Genomic DNA, 27997 nt, shown 5'->3' with positions numbered 1-27997 from the left:
CTCGGTTTCCTTTCTTCTTCCAGATTATCTACAAATTAAAACAGCAGGGGGTTTTGGACTCCCTCTTGGCCATGTCTAAGTTTGTGAATATGAATGGTGCTTGGATGCACCGGAGGAAGGATGGCAATGAAAAGACAAACTCCATGAGTTAGTCCTAGCTGTTGAAATGTACATGGCCACCATCTGGCCAGTGGATTGGAAATGGACATCGAAGCCATGTTACCATTTTTGGCAAACATTTGTCATTTTGTTTAGTTTAAACAAACTAAAGTACATTTATCTATGATATGTCCATCCATCCATTTTCTATGATCTGCCCACCTAATTCAATTCAGTGTAGACCAGAGGCAGGGTACACCCTGGACGGGTTACCAGTCCAGCCACAAACTTTCTGTGTGTAAACTCCACACAGAAAGTCCCCAGCATGGGTTCCAACCAAGAACCCTCCTGCTGTGGTATGTGGATGAAATAATTTTGAAGGAATTCATGAGTTAGTCCTAGCTGTTGAAATGTACATGGCCACCATCTGGCCAGTGGATTGGAAATGGACATCGAAGCCATGTTACCATTTTTGGCAAACATTTGTTATTTTGTTTAGTTTAAACAAACTAAAGTACATTTATCTATGATATGTCCATCCATCCATTTTCTATGATCTGCCCACCTAATTCAATTCAGTGTAGACCAGAGGCAGGGTACACGCTGGACGGGTTACCAGTCCAGCCACAAACTTTCTGTGTTTAAACTCCACACAGAAAGTCCCCAGCATGTGTTCCAACCAAGAACCCTCCTGCTGTGGTATGTGGATGAAAGAATTTTGAAGGAAACTATTGAAAAAGCCAAAGTTCTCCAGAAGATTAAAGACAATTTAGAGTATTGTACAAATTAAAAGTTTGACTCTATGGGGATGATTGAGGTTAATGCAATTCACCCTGATGGACATGTTTGGAATCCCAAAGTTTTTAACCTCTGCCTCCATGAACAACAAAAGTTCCCACAAGCTGTGTATGCACAACATCTTTTAGCTTTAAATCAATACCTCTGTGCTCAAAACAGGCTGAGTAGCTTGGAATGTGGTATGATGTGGAATAACTCTAGTACAGCGTCATTTATGTGTCCAGATTCAGAGCACTGCAATTCGTCTTCACAGCTGCATCGTAAGCTGCACTGCCTCCTGCCATGGGGCAAGGATGAAAAAAACTGAAAATGTTGCCTTGTCTTTTTTACTGACTTTGAAGAAAGAAGGGATACCTTTAGCCTAAGAGAAATAAGGGTCAAACACTCTTTATGGACAGAGAATTGTGGTCAAAGGTTTTCGTTTCTGACGGACAATAATTCCCAAAGGCTGTATCAGCGATTTAGTGGGATCTGGCCTAGTGTTGTTCATTTGGCTCCTTGGAGTAGCTGGCCCTTTACTGCAGGCCTATTTCTTGCTGACAGAACAAATGCTGCCCTTCCTGTTGCTGGGTATCATTTTCAGTGAAAGTGCAGTCATCATTGTATCGGATTTTATCAAGATAGCCAGGAATATATTTTTGGAAAGCTCTGTCTCTGCTAATCCGTGTTTTTATTTTTTGTACAAATAAATGTCTAAGTACATCAATTAATTTGATCTATTACACTCAAGCGCTTAATTCCAACAAACTCATTATATGCTCAAAGAGAGGTGCCATGAGCAAAACAAGCAGTCAGCACTATAAATGTCCACCTTGGAACTAACTGCAGTTTCAAAAGTTTGAATAAATCATTCAGTGCCCTCATCATACGGGTTCACCAGATAGAGCAATTTACCTGAAATTATTGTTTTAGCACTCGGAATGAAAAAGTTTGTCATTGCATATTGAAAAAAGCTGTTACTGAAAGTGTCAATATATGTTTAGAGCATTCAGTTTGGTGCATACCGCATGAGCACATCGATAATAATCTATAATGATGTACTCCCTTGGTAGAAGCTGTCGCCGGTGAATATCTTGTTAATGCTTACCCATTTTCTCTGTTTTGTCTGAGTAGTGATGCTTTCCTGTCACTTTATTGGACTCTTAATAAGAAAACTGAGTGCATGTCCATCAAAAAGCAAATGGCAGCAAATTTTCCTCCTCTGGATCCATTTGAGTGTATTTCTCACCAATGAGATCCCAGGGGATGCTGGAGAATGAGAAAAGCGGAAGATGGAGGAGAGGAGAAGGGAGAAACAGAATGCATTGTTTGGACTGGATACTTCAGCAAAACCCTTATTCGGTGTTGTGATCTTAAGATCCGATTTGAAAGAATGTGTGAAAGAAAGCCAGCGTTTTTATTATCTTTTTGGAGATTATATTTTTGAAAGAATGTACGCATTTAATTTCTTATCACCTTTCCAATGATCTCGTTTGATCATTTTTTTAATCAAATTTCAGTTTGAGGTGTCTCGGTGTGGTTTATTAGCTACTTATATGCAAACAGTTTGGTTTGTAAAGTCCAGGAAAACCTCAAAACTGAGCTGGGGACAACATCGTGTAATGAGCTGTCCTTTTCGCATGACAACAAAAAGCAATACACTCCGTAAATATGAAGGAGATAGAAGAGGGGAGGTAGTAATAGCATGTGGAAACAATATGATAGAAGAAAACAAACGCTTGCATGTACATACACACTTTCACAAACGCCCACATTGAACACAATCGAGCACAGTGGTGCAGCTGAACAAAAACAGGAACCTGAATGGGGTTATCTTCTTGTGTTGGGCACCTGGAGACCACCGGGATTAAGTTGACTGAGGCAATATGCCGTTGACATCCACTGCTTATGAGACACTGTTTAAATGTCAACCAAGTAGAAAAGGAGAAAATAATGACACCAGAGCATTACCTAACATTGAACTCCAAATGAGAGACCAGTGCTCATGGAGTTTAGGGAAAAAGAGTGTCAGAATAAAACATTTTGGTCTCTTCTGACAGAAGTGACAGAAGGGTAACACCATCAAAGTAGTCCAGAGGCCATAGAAGAGAAAGAGGGGGGGGGCAACAATTCACATGTTTTTGCGTCTTGTTTTCATGACTAATGTAGCGATTTTAGTCTGTTGAGATGAAAGAGGTTTGTGTGTGTAATCTTGAATAAAATATGCATGAATGGTTCGTGACAATCTGTAAAGACGAGTTACTTTTCTTTCAAGAATACTGTGGCTTTAAGGGAGAAACGGGACAAAAAAGTAAAACCGAGAGCTCTAAGAGGCCATGAAATATGTATACAGGCAGTTAACTGTGAAGACGCTGTCCCTCTCTTTACTAACACGGATCAAAGTTCAGATTCCAGATACCCACCCCATGGGGTTTGTTTGCTAACCTCGGTAGCTTGATTAAGCCCACTGGGAGTGGATCTCACTTAGTGTGGCCCTTCTTTGATATACAAAGTCAATTGGATCCATTTTAACAAGTTTTCTAAAATGTTGATATTTTTTTCTTATTCTTCAGAAAATATACAGAAATGTTTCTTCCCATTTCAAAAGCAACCATCAAACTTTCTTTTATTAACAATCCTAAAGTTCAATTGCACCAGTTTCTTATAATCGGTTAAACAAAGGTTTTAATGCGAGCTTCTGTCTATGCCTTAATTTTTCCTGTTGTAACTATAGTAGACCATGTCCAACTGTGTGTGTAAGTGTGTATTTTATTTCACTGAGAATTGAATTGGCTACTCTATATCCCAAAATGAATGGGGCACATTTTTGGGAAAAGTGATAGCAGAAAGACAATGGTGCCTCAACACAGGGCAAATCCCTGTGGTTACCACACAGCACGTGGATTTCAGTTTAAATCAACATTACTGTAGGAACAGCTCCAGTACATTACCATTTCCAGCATCAAAGCCAGTGTAGAACTTAAAAAATGACATGTAATTTTCAGACAGAAACACTTTTCCTGTCTTTTGTTGCACTAATTATGTGAAACACAGTTGGCTCAGTGTAATGATTCTGTTAAAAGCACTTTTTTTATTTCCAACAGAAACTGTTCCTTCTCTTAGACAAAAGGTAAAAAAAGATAAAGGAATAAAAGTTCAGAGAGGCAGATTTTGCCCTGGTGCTCACTATGGTGTTGTAAGGGAAGAACTAATTGATTATCTAGTAGCTTCCGCTCTGGGCTGTTACAAAAATGAATGTAAAAATGTTTGAAGACAGTGTAAGATGTAAATACAAACAGAATACAATGATCTGCAAATCTCGTCAACAAGTGTTTTATTCTGCATACAACATAGAAAAACATGTCAAATATTAAAAGTGAGTTAATTTTTAACTGCTGCTGGTTGATACGGGCAACGGAAGGATGGAAAAATAAGTGGTGCTAAGAAAGAAACAGTTGGCAGAACATTTTGCAACTTGTCAGACTAATTGACATCAGGTCAGTAATATAATTGGGCATAACAAGATCACCTTAGAAACTGAGTCTCTTTGTATCGAAATAGGCAGAGATTCAGCAGTCTGCCAAAATATCCATCTGCAAATTGTGGAACAATTTCAGGATGTTATGCAACATGTAATTGCGAAGACTGAATATTCCATAATCTACGTTAGGTAATATCATGAAAACATTCTGAGACGCTTGAAACACGTCTGTGAGCAAAGGACAAGGCCGAAAATCACTATTGGATACATGTGACATCATTCTTCCATACAAATAAGGGCTCTGGCTCAGGAACACTTCCAGACTTAATTTCCTATTAACACCGTGTCACTGTGCCACCCACAAATGCAGGTCAAATCTCTATCATGCAAGGAAGAAGCCATATGTGACATTGATCGAGAAGCACTGCCATCTTCTCTGGGCCAAAGCTCATTTGAAATGGACAGAGGCGAACTGCAAGGCTAGTCTGTGGTCAGACGAATCTAAATTCAATGTTTTTCTTGGGAAATCATGGATGCCGGATGCTCCAGGCATAAAGTGAAGAACGACCATCTGACAAGTTATTGCCATCCAGTTCAAAAGCCTGCACACTTCTGCATTGGGAATGACATCATCGACGCTGAATGAGAAAAACAAGTTTTTGAGCAACATATGCTTCCATCCATTGCTTCTTTTGCAGAGAAGGCCTTGCCTATATCAGCAGGACGATGCTTGTTTACTCCATCTGTCACAACAGCATGGCTTTGTAGTAGAATACTCTGGGAGCTGGACTGGCCTGCTAGCAGTCCAGACCCTTCCCCAACTGGAAAAAAATCCGGTGCATCATGAAACTCAGAATATGACAAAGAAGACCCAGGACTGCTGAGCAACGAGACATCCTTTGACAAGAATAGGATGACATATCTCTCCCAAAGGTCCAGCTAATGGTCTCATCAGCACCAAGATGTTACAGGCTGTTGTTTAAATAGCAGAGTTCATGTTTATCGCAGTATAGCAGTGGTAAAGATGGGCCTGTCCCAACATTTTTGGAACTTGTAGTTGACAGTAGTTTTAAATGTTTTCAACAGGATGTCAGACTTTGAACAAAGCATTTGTAAATCTGTGTTTTTTTATCAGCATTTTACACCACATCCCAGACTTTCTGGAGCCGGGGTTATAGATAGCAGGCAGAGGCAGGAGGCATCGGGCAGTAACGGTAATTAAACTGATCTACAGATGAATGAAGGCTAAGTGATTGATATCTGTCACATCAGGAAATCTTAAGCCACCTTTAAATCTAAAGCAGAAGATATTAGCAACACTCAGAATTACGCACATAAAGGACATAACTACAAGGTGTTATTAGAAAACCATCAAGTTTAATTTCCAGAAGCTCTATTTGCTAAATATAACACTTTAATTCTGTTGTATATATTGCTTTAATTTGGACAAATATAAGATTTCAGTTATGAGGTTATCCATCAACTAGATTGGTGGATGAAGTTATTTTTTGGCCACGAGAAAAACTTTCAAGATGTTTAGTTTGAGAATAACAAATCTTGCTCTCTAACATTGTGCACAAAATCGTTTGAATCCTACTAATGTTGAAAAACCTATACTATTACATTTTTCTTATGAACCAACACATATACGATGGGTCATGCTCTGGATACGCTGTCCAATACCATTTTCACTGCAGCCCATGGAGAGTGGATATTAGGGTTGCTTGCTTGCTCAATAGACCGTGTTGGTCAAATACTCTGCTTATGCTCGACTTGCGATTTGCATTTTTTGCTCTCTACGTTGGACGGTGACCAAATCAGCTTTGCACAGAAAAAGTTTAAATGAAAAACTGTGTTTTGTGATCAGCGGACGAAAAGACTATCAGGTGTAGTTTGGTATAAATGTAGATCAACAGTGGGTGCTGCATCGCTGGCAGTTTTGCTCCTTTTCCTAACATTAAATGATAAAGTGATGATTCATGTAATCAAAACAAAAACACTAGCTAAAACACACTGGGGCCTATGCCCTTTGAAAATGTCACGCTATGATTGCAGTTTACACAGGCGTGGAAATGTTACAGAGACGGGTGCAAAAACAATGCAAGGGGGAAGCTTAACTGTTTCCTTTTAGTATGTGAAAACGCCCAAAATAACTCCTCAACCCTTCATGTTATTATAACTGTGTGGTGATGATGATTTGCAGTCAATAGATGGCTCAAAAGTTCAATTTGGGGTGATGCTAACTTATAACATGGTGTTTTCTTTTTTTGTCTGACTTACGTATGTTTAAGAATATTAAAAAAAAAAGTTTTTTATTAAGCTTGTAAATCATTTTAAAACAGTTTTCTTACTAAAGAGTAAACATGAGTGTTACTAAAGCTTACTTGTTTCTGCTAAATAGCTCTGTGTTCAGTGTGAATCATCTATTGCACTGAGGCTCGCTCACAATGACAAACATTTTACTTGTGACTGAAGCAGACTGAGCTGAGTTTAAACACAATTAATTTGAGCAACTATCATTGTTTGTATGTTGTGAAGCAAACTGCAGTGGCTTGGGTGTTGTTTCAGTTTACTATTAACATCAATGCGAGCACTTCTGCTTCTTTCACTCCCTCCCCTTCATCTCCCTCTTCCTCTGCTCCTGTATGCTCATTGGCATGCATGATGAGCATCCACTGGGAGCAACACATCACCATTATTCATGGATAGAGTACACCTCAGAGCCAGACTGACAGATCAAAAGATGATGATGATAGGTTGGGGGTATTGGTGGTTGAGTTGATGAATGGCCTTGTCTTTTTGAGATGGCTACACTGCTGGAAGTTTAGGGACAGAGATGCTTTCCCTCTCGCTCTCTCTCTCTCTCACTTTCTTTCTTTTTTTTTTTTATTGTTTGTTTCTTATAGACTTGTTCAACCCTGTATTTTGGGTACACATGGTGACCTTTGCATAGATTTAAAGTCTAAGCCCAAAAACAGATAGCCGTGTATTGTGTATTATGAGGGACCTCAAATACACACATTTGCATTTGTGGATGTTTGATATTCAGTCTGATATCTGTTTTCTCATTGGACAGAACGACGAGAACATTCTTCACCCATATTTAATCATTTTGCCTGCAGAAATGAACCAGAACATATGGTTAAATAAATCCCCTGTCCCTTCTTTTGTAATATCCTGTTCTAAAGAAGGTGAAGTAACGCCGTCTCGCCGTCCCCGCCTTCTCTCCCCACAGCTAGTTGTTTTGGAGTCATTCATCAGGAAGGGTGAGACTGAACAATCAGGGGGAAGCGTTGGCAGGATCCCTGTAGAGATGAGGCAACATTGAATTGATGGTATCATTTAAAGGGGAGGAAACAAAATACAATAGAAGAAAGAAGACAGTGTTGTTTTTTTTCCAGCATCTAAATGGGGCAACCTAGCGGCTCATGGTGCATTTCCTGTTCAAAACTCTCAGCCTTCTTTAAAGGAGAATTGATTTTTTTTTTTTAACAGAAAAATATGGTTATTTGTGTCTGTTTGTATCTGTGTATGAGCTCTTGAAATATTTTCAGTTTGTGTCAGACTTTGTCAGACTGTTATTTCTTTTATTATGACTACCTCAAAGCCTTTTTGACATGGCTGCCATCTCTTCCTCACAGCTATTAACCCAAACACCGAATCGGTAGAGGATTTGATGCAGCGGTTCCAGGACAGCTTCCGTGTCCCGAACACACCGACAGACATGTCTCACTACCAGCATGCTTTGCACAGCTCATCAACGGGCCGACGGAGGGTCCCCAGCCACACCAGAGGTGAGGTCATTGAAAAGTTACCAATTCTGTGGACACAAGGTGAAGACATGTTATTTATTATGGTGTTTTCACCGAATTTGGTCATAGTCCTTTTTTTTTTGTTGTACATTTTCAATAAAAGTAACAACTTCTCCTACGACAATCGTGTTATAACTTATGGTTTCTATAGTGCCACAATAGATTCTTCACACTGGTGCCACCTATTATTGCACATTCATTATCACATGATATACGTTAACTGTGATCCCCCGTGGCCCCTGTAGAACTGCTTTGAAGACGATATTTCAAAGTTCATTTTACAGTTAATGTCTTTCAAGTCATCACGACTTGACCTTGTGAAACCCATTTGGTATTTGTGAAACGTATTAATATGCAGATTTCCCGGGTTACATCAGTGAAACGGATGTAGACGGCAGATGTGATTGTTACCATTGTCAGACTGATGACTGGTGAGTGGCCGCGCCACCATCGACATATTTCACTCTGACACATCTTTCATGAACAATACATGCCTCTGTATCTAGCCTGCAGTAAAAGATATCAAAGCACATTTAAAAAAAAAAGGCACTCTATAAACAACCCTTACCCCTCCCATTTATTACAAACACCGTCAGCGATTCTCTCTGGCTTTCTTTTTCATTAAATATCCTTCGAGAGCAGAGTCTCTCGCCCTGGTGCAAAATGCGCTCAGTGCAATTTTGAGATGCGACTGTGGTGACACGAGCGATGAATACGGCTTATTACTTGGGATGATCATTTAAATCAGATCTGCTGTTAAAAAAAGTACTGTCCATGGCATCGGTCACGCCGTTATGACCAGTGAGAAATTCATATTGAAATGAGACATTATCCATGATGAGTTTACCCACCCCATGACAGCATATTGTATTATCCCCTTGTGATCTGCTTAAGTATGTTGCAAAAAGACACAAAAAGAAGCATTTTACATGATATTTACGTGCATAGAAATTCTAAACGTCCTCATCACAAGAAGGTTGAGATGGTTTAAATACTTTGCTATGAACGCCTCCTCCTCTGCTTGTCTTATTTGCTAAATAAGGACCATTGAAGTGTCAGCTTTCTGAGCAAAGGAACTATCTGCTATTTAATACGTCCCGCTTGAAACATCGTGAAGGACGTGACTGAGAGATGTCCTCTCTTAAGAGTCTCTTTAAGGCTGTATAATTAAAAGGTGAGAAGGTGTCCTGAGTGTTGGCTGGTATGACAAAAGTGATAATGCAGCCAACACTTAATATGAGGAGTAAACTCGGTTAGTTGAAGTGAGGTTAAAGGGCAAAGTTAATTGGTCAGACCCCAACGGTCAGTGGTGCATAAAAGGAATTAATGCATTGCAAATTCCTAGAAATTGGCCCAGATGGAGGCGAGGCAGAAAACAAGCAGAAGGTGGATGCTTTTCTGTTCTATTTGCAAGCTTAGTTGACCTTCTAATCGTGAAGTAGCTACAGATAGGCTGCATTGACCCTTATCTTCTGCCTCTATTTGCATTTTTGTCACGTGTGCCAGTTGGTAAATAGATAAAGTGTGGTTCTGTTGCAAGTGGCTGCAAGTAATTTCCTCTTAATAGGCACAGCTGTCTAACTTTGGCAGGAGTGTCTTGCAGAAGTATGATGACTGCAATATCATCATGCAGGACTCACCATGTGACACAGACCAGTAGACAATAGGCATTATTACAAGAGATAATTAGACTAAACAACACAAACTAGTGTCACTTATATACAATACTTGACATTACTTAATGTATCTCTACTTATTTTAGGAGTAAATTTAGGAGTAGTGAAGAAAAAAAGGTGTATTTTGCATTTAGAGAAAAAGAAGGAAGCACGTAGGTTTAGCAATTTTCCTGCACAGTGCCATAATGGGCACAGTCAGTCAAGGAGTTAACACACCGATATTGACAACATTGGCAGACGGTTGGTCTGCTCAACAGGAGAGCCATTGTCCCCATTGTCTGTGTGGGAGGAAAAATAGTAGGTTTTGTAAGATTATGAAGTGTGGGGCATTAGTATCCAGTAGCACACTCTGCGATTTTCAGAAAATGCACCTTTTTTGTTTCCTTTGAAGCCGGTGAGATGCAGGACAAAGCATGCCATTAACGGCCAATCACAGAACTCCGAGGGCTGTCTTGATTGTATATGTTCCTTGGATTCATAGTGGTGAGAACAAGAGCGAGAAGAGGAAAAAAAAAACCACAATGCCCATTTGTAAAGTGAAATCAAATATAGTTAACGACCGAATGAATAGTTAATCTGATTGACAGCTATATTAATCACAGAATATAGGTGAATATTTGCTAACCAGCAAACTGCAGCTGCAGTTTTGTACGCTGAGTGAAACCCTGCAGCTGTCCATATTCTCTTCCACGAGTATCGCAGCGCCTTCATTTTAGAAATTTGCTTTCTGGTAACATTCCTTACTCCTGTCTCAGCATATATTGCCCCAGTTTTTGTAGGAGCCATTTATATCTGGACCCAAAGAAATTGTAGACTCATACATAAATGTTATTGTCTTGCAGTCATTACCTTTTCTCTCCACTCCGAAGCTCTTCCTTATTCAGACGATAGGCCTATTTAACAAACAGCAATAATGATAGCAGTAAGACTATTAACAATACTACTTTAATCTGACGCAGGAAGATGGAATTTCACTTTCTCTAATAATTTGGGGAAAAAAACTGATGAGCAAGATATTCTGTAAGATGTAAGTCAACCACACATTTAATTTATTTGCTAGTTAAGTACTCTTTTAGCATCTTATATGATTTAGTTAATTTCTTTGTATTTATTTATTTCCAAATCACAACAAATGTCATGTAGAAACCCTTCAGAGATCCAGTCCAATTCAAGCAAATGATAATCCACACCGAGACTTTTTATTCCAGGTGATGTTTTCTGAACCATGTCCACTTCAGCAAGTTAGAATATAGACACATTTCTATCTTACAGTTGACACTTTATAGATTTTATAGAAAAAAGGCCAGCGAATCCGCTAAAGTTGTGGAACTCTGCTATAAGAAAGGAGGCTGGTTTAGCTCGGCGCACGTGTAAGACTGTGTTGCAGTGGGATACGTACATTAGCCCTTTCATTTGTTTTACTGCAACGGCCTGGATATGCTGTATGAGGACTGGATATAATGATCTGGAATTGAAGTGCTGTAAGCCATTCTTGGCCGCTCGCCTTACCTCCAAGGAAGGTCTGGTGGGTATTAGGAGGCTGTTGGCTTGTGCCACTCTTTCAAGCTGCAGTCAAACCAGGAATTATTTGATTAAAAAACAAAATGCAAAAGGATCAGTTTATGACCATATGTGAGCATGTCACGTAGGATTTGCTCTGTCCTGAAACAGGGATAAAAATCTTCACCCTGTGATTGTGAAAAATAAAGTAGCCAGATGTACTTTCACTGCTTTGCTGTGGAAACCATTTCAGTTACATTTTGTCTTGTTTCACTGGGGTTTTGTCCTTAAAAACACACACTTATTTGCACGCACTGCTGTGCCTTCTAATCCCCACTGTGTGTTAATGCATTTCCGTGTGCTGGCTAGAAGCGGTGGTGTTTTTTTTTTGATGTGTCACAACAAGTACTCAGGCTCATTACGACAAGGATGACCTTATGGTTATTATCTAGGTTTTCTGCTGTTTAATTGATGCTTTGAAGTAGCACATGAAAGTAGTGTGCTGTCTTACGCGCATGAGAGTGTATGTCAAAAAGGATGGATGGAAGGAAGGAAGGGAGAGAGGGAGACTGAGAGAGGGTTGGTGTTCCATAGTTGGTTCTGTGCTCACGTTCAGCTGTGTTCAATCTTCGCTGCTGACCAAACACAGTGATTACAGCTGTTGGTCTGCAGCCCCCGGGCATCTCTACAGAACAACAGACCATCCAGCTGATGTACTGCCAAGCCATAACAGTATTTGTGCTTTGTGTGGGGAGAGATCTAGTGATTGAGATGAAAACCACCCACGTATGATTATATAGTTATCTGTAACCCCATCTTATCAGTTTTTTTTATTATTTTCACAGAGGTCCTCATTGAGAATTCAGATAATAATTGTTTTTCTTTTTGTGTCGCTTTAACTAATGTATGCATTTATCGTGAAACTTAACTTCAAAGATGTGGAATTTATTCTAAAAACTATCAAAACATTTTAACTCCCGATTAAATCTCTGCTGCGTTAATGTTGCTGGAAACACTGATTGTCAAACTGTGACTGACGTCACTGTCTGTGACTATCAGGTTAGTTTCTATGGTTTATTGACAGAAATTGTGGAAGCATACGTCAGTGTAGTGTAGCAGAATTGGAATGGGATATTTTCAGGTATATCTATATCTCCTTTTCAGAGCACTGCGCATTTTCAAACACGTATTTCTGTAAGTTTAGCCAAAACTGATCTCTTTCCCACTGGTGAAACACCTGCTAACATCTGGTTTGCGAGTACATCTGGTAAACTGTCATCAAGTCCTGCTTCTGATGATTCTGCCATAGTCGCATGTGTTTAAAACACCCTGATTTTTGTCATGAATGCTGCATCCAGTGCTGCAAGAGTGGGCAGAGTTCAGTTTTTTTACATTTTCTTTTTTATATATATATATCTAATAAAAAAAAAACATGTTTACCAACCATAACATCTCAGATAGTGGCTCTGAAGCTAACAGAGAGGGAAAGAGATTGATTTTCCCAGCTTGAAAAACAGCTGTCAGCTCAATATTGGTGCTACCGTGTGGGCAGACAACCACATACCTTTCAAAAATAATAATGTCGCCTAATCATTGTAGAAAGCTGCGCTCGTCCAAAATTGAGGTTCAACACAGCCAGCAGGGTGCATTCTAAGGACATCATGTCACGTTGGCACAGCCTACAGGCTGGTCCCTTGGAAGATGGAGTTAGTTAGTGCAAAAAAATCCAGTTCTGTGAGTGTCTTTTAGCCCGTGGAGGGTTTAGGCTTGACAATAGAAGAAGATGAAGCTGGCTTGTTTTAGTGGATGTGCCGGCTTTTTTTTTTTTTTTTTTCAGAAATTAACGGTGTTACCTTTCGTACAAAGACGATGGTGTTAGATCTGACTGAAAGAGCGGGTTGGGGAACATAGGCCAATTAAACTGTCTTCTAAATCATCACAGATTACACAATCAGTGTAAAATGTTCCTGTCTGCAGTTAGTGGTTGTATGAAAGGAGTGTTGCGCAGGGTGAGACGTAACCCCTGCTATTACAGCACATGACAGATACTATTATTATGTGACACAAAAGACGGCGATAGCATAGTCAAAGCCAGGATCATCCCTCTGATTAGATCGCTGAAATTAATGTTAAAAGACATTAACACATTTATAGATCTGTCTTACAATTAGAAGGACATGTCATTGGTGTATGTTGCAAAAAATAAGAATTAGGTAGTGGCTTTGACTGATTTGCATTATAATTAAACAGTAAACATTTAGTTGCTTGTCTTACAAGCTTACATTTTATGGATTTATTAGTGTTGTGACAACAGTTAAACTATCTAATGTAGATGATGTCTGGGGGGTTCAGAATATTAGCAATGATTTGCAGTCATTACACCCATCTTGATTTGACATCAGGAAGCAAACAAACGGACATACAAAGGCTCAAAAAAGTGACATAACAAATGGTGTCAACAGTAACTGAATGATGCTTCCAAACATGACATTTCCTTCTCAGTATGTACTAAAATCACCAGGGCTTGCATGTAATTTACAGTTAAATACGTTTTTACTGAAAATAATAATAATTCTGTGTGCATTCTGCACAATTTACTGGCTTTGATTACACCGTCATACCATATAAAACAATGCATGAGTTCACATTTTTCATGCAGTTGAACTGATATCATCACATGTAGTGCCGCTCTTTGCCATTATAATGCATCGGCAGTCCAGGTAGCGTATGTGTGCCGTGCTGACCAATCTCAATCTTTCCTGTTTGATGAGTCCTCCTTCTTGCCTGTTGTTGACCAGTTACATCACCAACAGATAACCCGCTTAGAGAGCAAAAAAGTAAAAAATTTGATAAGTTAGCAGTCTGCCTCTTTTAACCCCCTTGAGGAGAACTCCATGTTTAATCCGCTATTATCTGATAATTCAAGCGAGCTGTGCATGTCTCACCAAACCCCTCATCTCCATTCAGTATGTGCCTGCTCATTAAAGCGTTTTATTTATTTATTTATATATTTTTTTTCTCCCTCTAAGCCCTAATGTCCATATCATCCAGCTGTCTCACATTTGGGCGCACCAACACAGCCACCAGAGATCATCTGCTGCCACGTTAGTAGGTTTGCCCGAGTGTTTGTGTACAGTTTGTCTTTATATCTGCCAGAGCAGCTCATGAAGCATAAAAATAAACTGTGGCTATACAGTGTGTACAGTAAATGCTCACTTACGCCTAAATTGTTTGTTTTCATTATACTCGGCGCTTAAGGACTTTCGTCTTAACACACATAAGACAAAGCTTACCTTTTTTGTGTGTTTGTAATTGGAGATAGAGACAAACTAGGTAAAAGGGGGAGATGGGCGATCTCATTTGAACTCGTTTTACATGAGAACACTAAAGTGCTCATAAAAAAACACGCCGCACGCTGGCTTGTGTTTGTTTTGTTTAGGATTGCCCTAAGCTGCATGGTTGAAGTTCAGTGGAGAGAGCTGCAATTTTTCACAGGTAATGATGAGGAACGATATTTATTGGTGGATGCGACTGAGAATGGGGTGTCAGTCATGCCTCTTCATTCTGGTCATGGAAAACTTTGGGAGCAGGTGGCGAAGTGATCATTAGATGCAGATCTCAAAGCATAGCGGAATGAAGTTAGGCTGACCTTTTCTATTGTGTGCGCGTGTGTTTGGATGTGCATATGCACAGCGTGTTTGTCCCTATGTCATTCCGCGCAGTGTAAATTATTGATTTTCGGGCTGCCGTGTTACCGTCTGAATGGCAGTAATACAATTTCAGAAATGCTTTTCATGTCCAGCTGAGGTAAAAGATGTGTAATATCCTAACAGATTTCAAATTGCTCTTTAAAGCCCAGATTTCCATTGTTATCTGTGTGAACCCTTACTTAATCATCCACACTATTCGATACTTTAAAAAGGATCTTTTCTTTGATGTTTCCTACTGCGGTAGAATCAATTTTAAGAGACTGAAAAGATTGTTTGTGGATATGAGCATTTTCACTGTATTTTTTAAGAGCAAGCGGAAACAAAAGTAACTGACTTTCATTTTGAAGTGAAACCACACACAAAATTTAAAAAAATTATACATTAAGAGAGCTTTGCCGGAAATATTTTGACTGACATACATTACCTGCTTTTGAAAGCAGTTAGTATTCATTTTGCTTGCTGCTTATCATTGATGCTCTCATTTGAATTGAGCTATTCAGCACTGTATAACTCCAGTAATTCCAGATGAAGGTGTACAACCACGCTGTGTCAGCTGATTTTTGGGCCTGATAATACTGGACTTTCATGCGACCCGATCTTATGACAGAACTTGAAACACAACGGCACGATATTGCTCTGTTTCCCTTTATTAACTCCCTGCTGTGACGCAGCTCCCCTTACACTGGTGATGGCGCCGCCCGTCCTATCATAGTGAAACATTACTTGTAACACATTGACACTGACACTGTTGACAAGGACAAAAATGCGTTATAAGCGGACAGCAGAGCCTTAATCTTAAACCCCTGACTTTCAAGCGAGAAAGTTTGCTTCACGTTTTGCTTTAAATATATTCCACAGTCCTTTCATTTTTGCTTCACAATCACTTAATGTTGTAGTTTGCTTCCACCCACAGATGGTTAGGGTTAGAAGTTAAACGTACACGGCGTGGGTGCAAATGTACTTGATTAGTTCTGCATCCTCCAACATTACATGATTAGGAGTTAGAGAACTATCCATTGTCATGGACTACAAAGTTAAATTCTTACTGGTCATGGCTTCTGTCACTTTATGTGATGCCTACACAAAATAACTTCAAGAACCTATCCACGAGACATATTTTTGAGAGATACGTCAGCAAGATAATTCTAAACCACATACTGCATCTAATACCACAGCATGTCTTCATACCACAAGAGTCCAGATGCTGGACTGTCCTGCCTGTTGTTAAAGGAAGACAGGGCACCATACAGTCGTAAGAAAGTTTGTAAAGTTTGTTTTAGATGGGATGCTGCTATTCATGACATAACAAAATGTCCCTTTGAGAGTTTTTTGCCGTTTCATTGTGAATTCTATATTTTTTTGAGATTTGCAAGCCGTCACATTCTGTTTCAGCGAGGACAGTGACTGCATTTATGTCCTTCAGACAACCCTACTTCATCAAAACCAAAACACCCCTACAAAGAAAAATAACTTTTAGTATCTACATTCTGTTAAAGTGTTCCGAGTCACCTAAGAGGGGATCAGTGGTGTTTGTTTATCTATGGTAAACTGCTAAGACCCCTTCACTTTCTGCTTAAGTAGGACATCTTTGAAAAGGTCCTTTAGATACTGTAAACAGTTATTACCATAATAACCTCTACATGTTAGAGAGAAAAGATACCCCAAAACCTTACTCACAGATGTACAATAGAGACTCACCTCATGAAGTTCACTCAAGCAGCTGTCTCCCTGTCAGAATTGTTTGTGCTGTACAGTCAGCTGAACGGCTGGGAGAACCGGATGCCGCATGCGTTTGCTTGCAGCTGAATGCTAAACGGCTCTGCAGTGACTGATAAATTCAAACATGAATTCCACTGAAGTCAACTTAATGTTGAGGCACTGATGTCACAGATGGGTGTAAAGATTCACTTCTAAATATCATTTCACATAAATTAATTCACATATAAAACATATTCCTGTTGATTCGCATATTATTCACTTCCTATTATTGCAGAAGCTGCAGAAGCTGCAATAATAGGAGGTGAGAAAACAGCAAGCAACGAGCAAACAATGGCGTTTCTTGTTTTAACTACAGCCTGCCGCACCTCTTCAGCAATCACAGATTTGAAAAATCCCCTGTTTGATCTCCTGACACATCACCGTTTACCTATTAGCCTCAAATTGACAGGCCGGCTCTTGGTGCAAGTGAGACACAATAAAAAAGAGAGAGAGCGTTGCCGACAAACACCAAAATCACTGAAGTGCCAACTGGTGCCTTGTTAAGCCTCCCACCTTTTCAAGTCCTTTCTCTCCCTTTTAACAGGTAGCTGCTCATAAATTCAGGTTGTAAAATGTGTCACCGGCGCTTATACTGTGATGCTTTCTGTAATAACTTTTCAGCATGCCAAGGTTGTTTATATCTAATGGAATTGTGTGTCTATGTGTGTGAGAATGCGAGTGTGTGCCGCACTCTTAATGTCCAACAGCAGAGTAAAACAGTATTGATTGGGATTTTTTTTCATATCAGCAGACAGAGCGGTGGGAGACTGAGCCACGAGAGAGGAATGAATGAAGCAAACAGAGACAAAAACAGCTGGACCACCAATACATACCTGTGAACATTCTTTATGAGTATGCTTGAAAATTGCACAGACTGGAACCCACACAAAGCAGAAAATAAATCATGCAGTCTACCTCCTGGATGCCCCTCCATCCCTCTGATTTCCTGATTTACTGTGCTGAATCTATTTGCCTGGTGCAGCACAGAACGCCTCAGGCTTCCCCACCTGATCCTGACCCCGGCAGCATGTGTTTGTGCTCGTTTTAAAGCCCCGTTACTCGCATCGTTCTGAGTGACTTCCATCGAACCTGCAAGGAATTAACACAGTTGCATACATTAACCGTGATCTGAGTCAGTGTTTCGACTTATTAGGCAGTGCTGCAAACTTGTGTTAACATCCGCTTATGAACATGTTTTTTTTTTTTTTTTTTACTTTCATTCATTTCCCAATTTTATTTTATTTTTGGCAACTACAACTCAGTGAATCTGACTTCACAGATTTGCTCCTGCAGCCTCTCAGAAGGCATCTTGTGCATTATAAATGACAAATTTGCATACATCCACTTTTGTATGAATGTAGATGCCAGGTTTTATTGAGCTGGAAATGTTTCGCTCGCTGGTGTCAGGAGGCTCTGCTGTTGAATGCAGATGTGCTTTAATGTGATCAACAGTTGTTGAGCCATGTGGGGACCGGTGTTGCTGTCAGATTAATTTATCTACAAATACATTGTCGTCGCCACAGATTCTGGGCACACCGTGTTAGTATCCACATATGAAAATATACAGCGTGCACTTCCACAGCGCACAATTTATAAGCCGACATTTAAGTGTGCCAGCTTTAAGTTCAAGCAATTTCTCTAGCTCTGGGAGTCACAGAAGTCACACAGCAGCCGGATGCAGACATGTGCATCAAGCAAATGACAGCACAGAAAATCACAAATGCTAACACTTAACTCTTTTTTTCTAAAAGGAAAATATTGTTTGGCACTATTGTTAGGTCTCTCCAGAGAGCAGAATCGTTCACAAGATCTAACTGTCAACTGTGTTAGTTATTAGCTGTAGAGATGTAACACTTGTGTTGACTAACATCTGCCCAGATGGTGTTGTTTTAGAAAGACTTCTCCTCGCAGCTCACTGAAAGCAGTTCCTGTGCTGAAAGCGCCTTTGTACAATTTGAATTGCAGTTCGAGCACTATTGATTTCAGCTTTTTTTTTGCTCTGTCATAGCCCTCTTGTGGGGTTTAACCAGACAGCTGCTGCGATGCTACGTAACTAATGTACAGTCAGCAGAGAACCAAGCTTCAATTAAAATAAGCCCTTTTCTACTTCTTCTGCTTCTTCCACTCCCCTAAAAGCTTCTGTACAGTAAACACCGTAACACCTTGGAACTGGAAAGTTTGTGGCATGATCCCAAAGTTGGTCCCACGACGAGGAAATAAAACCTCACTGTAAGGATCGCGATTGTGTTTTTGTAATTCTCCTAAACATCTTGCCCTGGAGTCAAAATCTGCGTTTTTATCATTGTAATTGTTGAACTCATCCTCTTCTGCGCTCATTATGTCTGCCACTTCAAAAGATCTTTTGCTGTTCTTTCTTGGCCTGTCTTTTGCACTTGTTCTCCGGGGTCTTAAAAAGCTGTTTTTGACATCCAGACGAAAAAACGCCCGACCACCAATTGGGGAAAAAAAAAAAGGGTCATCCCGACGCCGCTAAAAGTTAAGTTGGGAGGGGCTTTTAGTGTGTAACTCTGTTCCAAACCACAGAGGCACCATCCTGAAACCTAAATGATCTGCTGTTACTGCCTGGCTGATGCAGACCCTGAGTTTCCACGTACAAGCACTGTTAGCTCAAAGCTGTTTTCGATGTTTCTCTACACAATATTAAGCATTTGGTTATAATCATGTGACTAATTGGAGTGTTGGGTTACTCCTTGCTTGTTTAGTTTAACTCTATAATATACACACGGATACATTTCATTATGTGCTTCTGTGAGCTTTATGTTTTTTTGGTTTTTTTTGCACTGGTAAAGTGCAATATATCATTTTGATGTACCCTCCTGTGCAGAATATTATTAGCTTTTACTCTTCAAATTGAACTCATCACCTCACCTCCCTGCATTCCCATAACTTCTCATCTCACTAATCATTCTCACTACAGGGAAGATTACAGGACGCTTCCCCCCCTCTTTCTCCTGTGGACTTTCTGTTCTTTCTACAACCTGTGATGGTGTGTGTGTGTGTGTGTGTGTGTGTGTGTTCTATGCTAGTTAGTCACCATTTCTTCTTCAGACCCTTTGGACCAAATCACATTATTTTTGCTTCTGTCTGTGACATGTCGTGCTCTTTTCTCCCTGCAGTTTTTTTTATGGTTTTCACCACTCTTTCTTATTGAATTCATTCTTCCTTCTGTCAACTCTGTCCATTTTTACCAGATTTTTACCAATGCTCCCATAAACGAGTAAAAGTGTAAGCGAGAAGCTTTTGCTGTTTAAGATTAATTTATTTATTCATTTGAAGTAAAGGCCTGCCACCAATGAGGAGCCTGGTAACCTAAGGTGTTGAAGTAAATGAAGGCCTTGGCCTTGATGAGGAAATACATTCATTCATTTTCCATACTCACTTCATCAAATTCACGGCCGCCGTGGGACAAGAGCCGCCCCAGCTGCCATCGGTCCGGAGGCAGGGCACACTGTGGACGGGTCTTCACAGAGCCAACACACAGAGACAAATGGCCATGCAGACTCACTTGTAGGGTTATTTACAATCACCAGTCAACCTAACTGATTGATATTTTGATTGATAACCTGGAGTACTCAGACCGAGAGCCCATGCTGGCACACAGAGATTATACCAACTCCAAAGAAAGTAAGAACCCAGCCTGATGTTCAAACTGGGAACCTCATTGCTGTTAAGGGATATTACTGACCACCAAACCATTGTGTCGCTCTTGAGAAAAAAGCTTAATTTAGTACAAACCTTAATGTTTATCCTAAAGTAGATAACCTTTGCATTTGTTAATATTTAGTATGGTTACACAATGTTAGGTAGTTGCCCCGCCCCCCGGGCTCTCTGTCACTCTGGCTATCGCTCTTGTAGCATATGGTGGGTTGAGACGCACACACGACTCGTTGAATGTGTGTGACAGGTAATTGCAATTTTAACTTTACAAATATAGTCTTTTGCTATGTTAATTTCCTACATTCTAATAGCTCAAAGCTCACCAGACAGCTCATTATGGAAGGAAGACACGCCGAAAGGCTGTTTGAAGTGTGTGGATTCACTTTGATCACTGAAAATACAGCGGCGCTGTACGACTACTGTAAAGATCTGTCCACGGCGTGTTTGATAGTAACTATCACGTAAGCCATTAGATGCAAGTCTGATAGCTTAAAAGATACAAAAATGAAATGCGTTCATCGGCATATTTACATGTCATGAACCTAAGAAAATATATCAAAAAGGAAGCGCTATATGTATGTTTTAGTATTTTTATGCAGAACGTTTTCTATTTATCCAGCAGTCTTAAACTCTCAGTATCGAGACCTTTATTCAGCGGCTGTGGCCCCTACCATTGTCCCTCACATTCTACAGCTTTCTCCGCAACCATTTTCAAGGGAGAAATTATAGAAAAATTCTCATCCTTTATGCCCACACTATTTTTGTGTTGCTGCTTAGTATGACTCGTGTCTCAAATGTTGTATCTGTGTCACCACTGCATGTGAATAACAGCCACACTGAAAGGAGGATCGGGATGTCAGAAGGTAGTGGAGCATTCTGCGACCTTGCCCCAGAGATCACAACCGCCTGCTGCTATGAGATAAACAAAGGGCTGTTTCTTTGTTTAAAGAAGCGACTCGAATCAACAGATATGCAGGCCTCTGTACACTCTACCTCATAAAAGTTTTCTGAGAACTCTGTATCCTTGATCATTTGCATCACAGCCTCTGTGTGTAGATTGTGCCCTTGCTGCGAGATAATTAGATGCCCCATGCTTGTGTAAAAAGTGTTTGAATTTATGTGCTGTACTTTATGGACGACTGTTTGATGAACAATGCCCACCGCAACGCTGGCTTTGTGTGGACACTGAAGCTGAAGCTAAAAGGGTATGAGTCGGATCCTCAACAGTAAGGAAAACCGTTTCAAATGTCCAAGAACAAAGCAAAGGGAGAGTGTTTCTTTTTTAGTTTTGAATTGCATTTTTGTTTTTTTTTCCTTGGAACAAAAACAATCAGTGTCGGGGTGACGCTTTATGGTAAAAGTATGACATTTTGAAAGAGAAATGTGAATGGACTGTACTTGTATTGCGCTTTTCTAGTCTAGACTGACCACTCAAAGCAATTTATCACTGCATGCTGCATTCATCTATTCGCTCACACACTCACACAGCACATCTTAGTCCACAGAGGCTACATTCATGTATCGATGGACGCATCAGTAGGCAACCGGGGTTCAATGTCTTGCCCAAGGATACTTCGACATGTGGCTGGTAGTCTTACTACTGACCTTATGATTTAGTTAGTATAGTCAGTGAAAAATGTGCTCTACCAAATGGTTGAGAAGGATGTTAAAGTGATAAGAATGCATTCGGATGCAAAGGAGTATACAAAGAAATAGATATACTTTGTGCATCTGAAAGCTCCTTATGTTGCGCAGTTGCGGGCAATTAGCATATTAACCAAATGATGACGTCCTACTGTAATTTTTGTCATGGCGGTTCGTGATGCTGCTCACTTTGATATTCAAAATCCAATTCTGGCTTGAACATGCACAGCTGGATTTTAGGCAGTGTTTCTCAATTTCGGTCCTCATGATTAGCTCGTCATCAAGCTCTGCAGTGGCCTGATAAGGAGCCATTCATTTGAATCAGGTGTGGTGGAGGAGGGAAACATCGAATACATGCAGGGCGGTGGGTCACGAGGACCGGAACTGAGAAACACTGATTTAAGGTGTTGCTATGCTAGAAACAATGTTTTTTTTTATCAGTTGGCGCAGCTTCCTGAGATGCTACAGGAGTTATGCACTTCAGACCATCGACCATTCAGACAACACTGAATCTTCTTGTTTCTCAGACAGATGCTTTTCCCAGCAGAAAACTCTCCCACGTTATGAAATGATAACGACGTATAGCTAATCTACAAAGCTAATCTAGTGGTACCCAAGGATAATTAGGATAATAAATGACGACAGCAACTGAGATGGCATATATTTAACAGTAGGGAGCAGACATATTTTTAGTAAAATATGTTTTTTATTCAATCTTTTTGTGAAAGAAAGTCACAGCAGATAATGGCAGATATGACAAAGAGAGGAGTCAGGGTTTTATAGAATGGACTTTCAAACTGTTAAATGGATGGTGAAAGTGAGACTGGGATTGCATGCTGGTGTTTAGCCTTAATGTTCGTAGTGTTGATGACTTAATGGTTAGTGTGTTGAAGGTATTTCTGCTATGTGAGAGAAGAGCGAGATCAAAGCAGAAGAAAATGGACTGACAAAGGAAGTGAAAAGAAAGAAAAGCATTGAAACAGAAAAGACTTGGGGGCCAGATTCCCAGAGAGTTTTGCACCTTGTTTCAGCTCTTTTCTTCTCTGTGTTATTTATCAAACCTGCCCTAGCCTTCAAGCATTATTCACCCGTCATCTGGATTGCACACACAAGCACACACACACACACACACACACAGAGACGGTGCACGTCAACACACCTTCTGTGTGATAAGTAAAATGTTACTCTATCCTTTAGGCGATGTGTATGTATTTAATGGAAGATCGTGCAAACAGCGGAAAATCCATGCAGGGTGTTGACTGGATATTCTGCCTAATTTGAGATGTTGTCAGCTCACAACAATTTGCATTTCTGAAATTCTAATGTGGGGAAAAAAAAAAAACTTTTCTTTGTTCAAATACGCAACTAAACAAAGAGTCGGAGAAAAGAAGAGGGGGGGGGAGCTTATAATACACATGAAAGGATTCAGAGAGTTGTTACTGTGGAGTTGTTTTCACTTTAAAAGTGATTGAAATGTTTACTGACTTGCTAATGCACTTTGAAAAAATGAATATGTCATGTACGTTTTGTCACAGTTTCTTCATCTAGCTACAGTCTGATTAAAACGCTTCAGAATCTTTAACTACTGCCTCACGCAGTCGAACTCAGCACAAATGCACATTTCAATGAAAATTAATATGAGCTGTGCTTTAATGAATGCCAGTCTGGTCAGTGCTGTATTTGGTACCGAACTGGCATGAAAATAGTATACGGATACTTCTATAAGGCAATTATTTCTTCAGGTTTGTGCACTTAACTTCTGCTTTTGCTTGTCCAGTGCAATTGAATTCATGATTAACACATGTTGTGGTTATGATGCAGCCTGGTTCTGAGGGGAGTCAGGTAATGATCTGCGGAAACAGTCAGTTTAAACACTCTCACAGTGTGGCCTTTTGATTAAGAAGCAATTATTTCCCTTCTCAAAATCTCTCAAGATCCGATTCAAATGTGAAAACTGCATCAAGTACTTTCATAGGTTGAGTTGATTATTTTAAGTTGCATTCAAAGATTTGTGATTTGCACAGCTGGAGATTCAGAAACCCAAAGAAGTTGATTTTTTTTTTTTTGCCCCTCTCTCTCTTTCTAACTGAAGGATTCCTGGACTTTTTCTGAAAGGCTCATTTATTGTGATGTTCATGACAGAGCACCAGGAAATAAATACAATAAAGCAGGAAACAACTATGACAAAGAAAGCAAATCTTGTCAAGAACATTTCAAAGAGTCCGTGTGGTACTGTGTGATTTTCGATAAACGAATATCATTCTTCATTAAGCATCACATTCGGCTGTTTGAACAGCCAGCAGGCTGACCTGGAAAGCTATCCTTGTGTTCCCTCTTCTTGCCCTCCTTCTTTTCTCCATCTATCACCTCTCTCTGGGCATGTTCGAATATGATGCATAAATTCCGAACCAATTTTACACCACATTGCCTTGGTCTCACTCTCCAAACACAGTCGGACTCCAGCACTGGAATCCAACTCAAGTGCCGACTTGTTTAAATGCACCAGAGCAAAAGACTGATTCGAGTTTTCGGTACGCACTTTTTTTTTTTTTTTTACTCAGACTTAATAGAACATTTAATCATGTACAAAATATTTATGGCGCGGGCAAATTTTCATGAGCCAGGACGCATTTACGAAGTGAGTAAAAGAGAATATTTCACCTGTCGTTTCTCAGCGGTTGTCCAGGAATTATTACTGTGTCCAGTGAACAAGGGAGGGAGAATATGTTGCTCCATTAATAGCAGTGAAGTACTTTTAACAAGGACAGTACTGTATGGAATTTATGAGAAAAGAACAGATTTTAAAGTGATGGGCATAGGCTGACAGAGCACTCCTTATACACTGCTGGAAGGTTTATATACCCCTCTGAAGGCATAAACTGTGCAAAAGAGCTGTTGTTGTTAATTTGCTCCAGTGTGAGTGTAACCAGCTTAGAGACATTCCTAAAAGTGTGTAATTTCCTGTTGTAGTTTGACCTTCAACTCTAAAAACACCCCATTCTCCTTATTTTCCCATAGTATAAAAAGAGTATAAAACAGAAAAGTCTTGCCTAAGTAATCTGCAACAACAGCTGGGTCGCCTAAGTAGTTTGGACTTTTAAAGGTTGACTTGATTTTAACTCGGATTTCACGTCAGGAGAAATAAGTCAAACATTTGACAAAACATCCTCTACTACACTAACTATGGAGCATTAAGCATCGAGCTGCCCGAAATATGAAATTTTAAGTATCCTGAGTGGGGATGGCAGCATTTTTGTTGGTGGAAGTATATAATGCAATGTGCATGCTGGATTTTATTCCAAGATGTAACTGAGGAGGAAATGTAGAAAATCACATGTATCTCAATGACATTCGTATTATATTTGTGTTGCCAGATCTCACATGGTTCTGAAACACAGACACGCCTTCAGCAAAGGCGTATTTGTATTTTGATGCCTAATTTTCTCCTCATTAATTGGTCTGAAAAACTCCAACTCAGTCTTAGAATGTTCTGAAGATGTGTGGCTTTGTATTAAATGGGTCCAGTACTGCCTTTGAAGACTGTGCTTAGAAATAATCAGTCAGAGCCTGTGCTCGCAATCTTTGCTCCAATCGGCATGAAATGGATGAAGGTCTGGCTGTAGTATCCTAAAGAAGTGGGTCTGTGAGTGAAAAACATTCGACACCAATGCAGGAAATGACCCTCCAGTGGACTGTATAATTTCTGAACAGTTTCTGATTAGACATAGCTTTCCTCCAAGATGATAGTTTACAGAAATTTGTGTATCCCAGGATTAATGTTTTACTTAATGCTTTTACCGTCCATTTATTATTTAATAAAGACAAGTCATTTTAAAGTAAAACAAAATATTAATTTGCATGCATAAGGCTTTTTGAGATGAGGTTTTGATGATTAGATCATGATGACACTTTACAGGAGATTAGTGTCCCAAATGAAAGCAGGAAATAGGACAAGACCTCGCGAGTCTCGATGCTGGTGATGGTAGAGATGAGCATGCGGCTGGAGATTTGAGCTGAGAGGCCCAGGACAGCCAGGAAACAGGAAGGAAGCAGAGGCTCGCAAAAAAGACTGAAAGACAGAATAACAGGATAGCAATGAATTTTAAAGAGCTGGGATAAGGGACTGTTTCGCTGGGAGAATGTAGGCAAGGAGCTCAATTCAGCAGAGTAGTCACTACAAAATCAAAAATGAGGTGACTTTCACAGTGTGTGTGAATGGAGGTAATAAAGAGAATGAAGCAGTAGGTGTGGTCCATACAGTCTGGAATCAAGGCACACTTAGGGGAACGGATCTTCTTTATCAAACGTATGTAAAAGCTTAATGAAAAAAAAAAGGTATTATAACTGTCTTTACACATTTTCTCTTCAGTGGATCTAATTTATTTTCTAAGGGCTTTATGGGCTCTTTTTAAAGGACTATACAAATGAGCTCTCATCTCACTTGAATCTTTGCCAGCTTTTTTTGGCTAAACTGTTACACTAAGTACCCTCTCTTCATCTCAATTGCAGAGCATTTTTATAACCACTTTTAACAGACCGCATTTGAAAGTGTAGTCCTGACTTATAGTCCATACCTCTGGGGTCTAGGGTTTTTAATCTTTATGGATGAGTAAACGTCTATGGGTCATTATCTGATGTCCACACATGCCATATGAAGCACAGTACTGACATAACATACTAAGCCAGTTATTTTTCCCTTGTTTCAATTTGCAGGGAACTGGTGAAGCATTTCCTCTCAGATGCTCCTCCTTAGCCACAATAAAAGCATTGATTTTCTCCCTTTCCTTTATTCCCCATCCACTCTAGGAGATTAGGAAATGTAATCTCCGTGATCCTGTTGATTTTATAAGCAACACACATGTATAAACACGAGGAAATTAGACATCTTATTTGCAGAGGGTTCTGCCTCAACCTGAAATATAACGGAAGTATTCAACATCAACTTGGAAAAGAAAAAAGAAAAATCAGATTTAGAATGCTGTATGAAACCATTCACATACATATTACATAATTCATTCATTCTTCAATGGCTTAACAGTTTGCAAATCCCCTGCAATTATCACTGTGGAGCAGCCCCTCTGAGTTTTAAAGGGAGTGTGTTTTGATTCTGGGCATGTCAGTACAAACAAAGCTGCTCATATCATCTCTCTTGCTAAAACAGACATGCTCACAGGCACAAATGTACACACAGTGGGGAAGTGACACAGTATGATTAGAACATTGAGCTTCACAGACAACTTTCCCACAGATCCAGCCAGAAGGGACAGGAGACCAGGGAAGATTATATTTGCTAACAATCAGTCAACAATTTTTATCATCCCTGTATACCATAATTATGCCATGTTTGTCTTTTTTCTACACACAGCACCCAGTTAAAGTTTGGTTCATTACTTTTGCTGCCACTGCCACACTGAAGAAGTGAAATGCTGCAACCACCGCATGATTGATTCTAATTTTTTTCTTTCTGTCTTTTTTTTTTTTCTGTCTTAACCTCTCACTGCTAGTAACAGGAGGTGTGTTCGGCCCACAAGGGGAATCGGGATCAGAGCCTGAAGATGACAATCAAATGAAGTTTTACACAGAGCAGCACAGAGGACGAAGGCGCAGCAAAGGTGAAAAGGAACGCAAGAGTGTTTTTTTTTCCGTCCGATCTTTAGAGAAATGTCACATTTTAAACACTGAAACCTTGCACAAGAGTGATATGGTATAAGATTAAAAAAAAAATAAAAATAAACAAATAAATTCTTAACTTACTTTGGTTGAATGTGAAGGAAATATTTGGATATGTGGCTTATGGCAGAGTGAAATGAGGATAGACATTTCTGGAATTGTCAGCATAGCTGGAAGTAGGAAGGAGTCATG

General features: G+C 39.8%; 1 protein-coding gene across 1 annotated transcript in view; it reads left to right on the top strand.

Moving 5' to 3' along the window:
* LOC140276620 (astrotactin-2-like) overlaps positions 1–27997 on the top strand; it is a 258166-nt gene that overhangs the window by 83345 nt on the left and 146824 nt on the right. Inside the window, exons 4-5 of the mRNA XM_072371388.1 lie at positions 7999–8151; positions 27640–27747. Coding sequence (XP_072227489.1) covers positions 7999–8151; positions 27640–27747 — 261 coding nt within the window. The remainder of the gene's footprint in view (positions 1–7998; positions 8152–27639; positions 27748–27997) is intronic.

Source organism: Leuresthes tenuis, unplaced genomic scaffold (genome assembly GCF_036924035.1).
Source record: "Leuresthes tenuis unplaced genomic scaffold, fLeuTen1.0.hap1 SCAF_19, whole genome shotgun sequence".
Lineage (NCBI taxonomy): Eukaryota > Metazoa > Chordata > Actinopteri > Atheriniformes > Atherinopsidae > Leuresthes > Leuresthes tenuis.
Note: the sequence above shows the minus strand (reverse complement) of the source record. Positions and strands in the feature narration are given on the sequence as shown.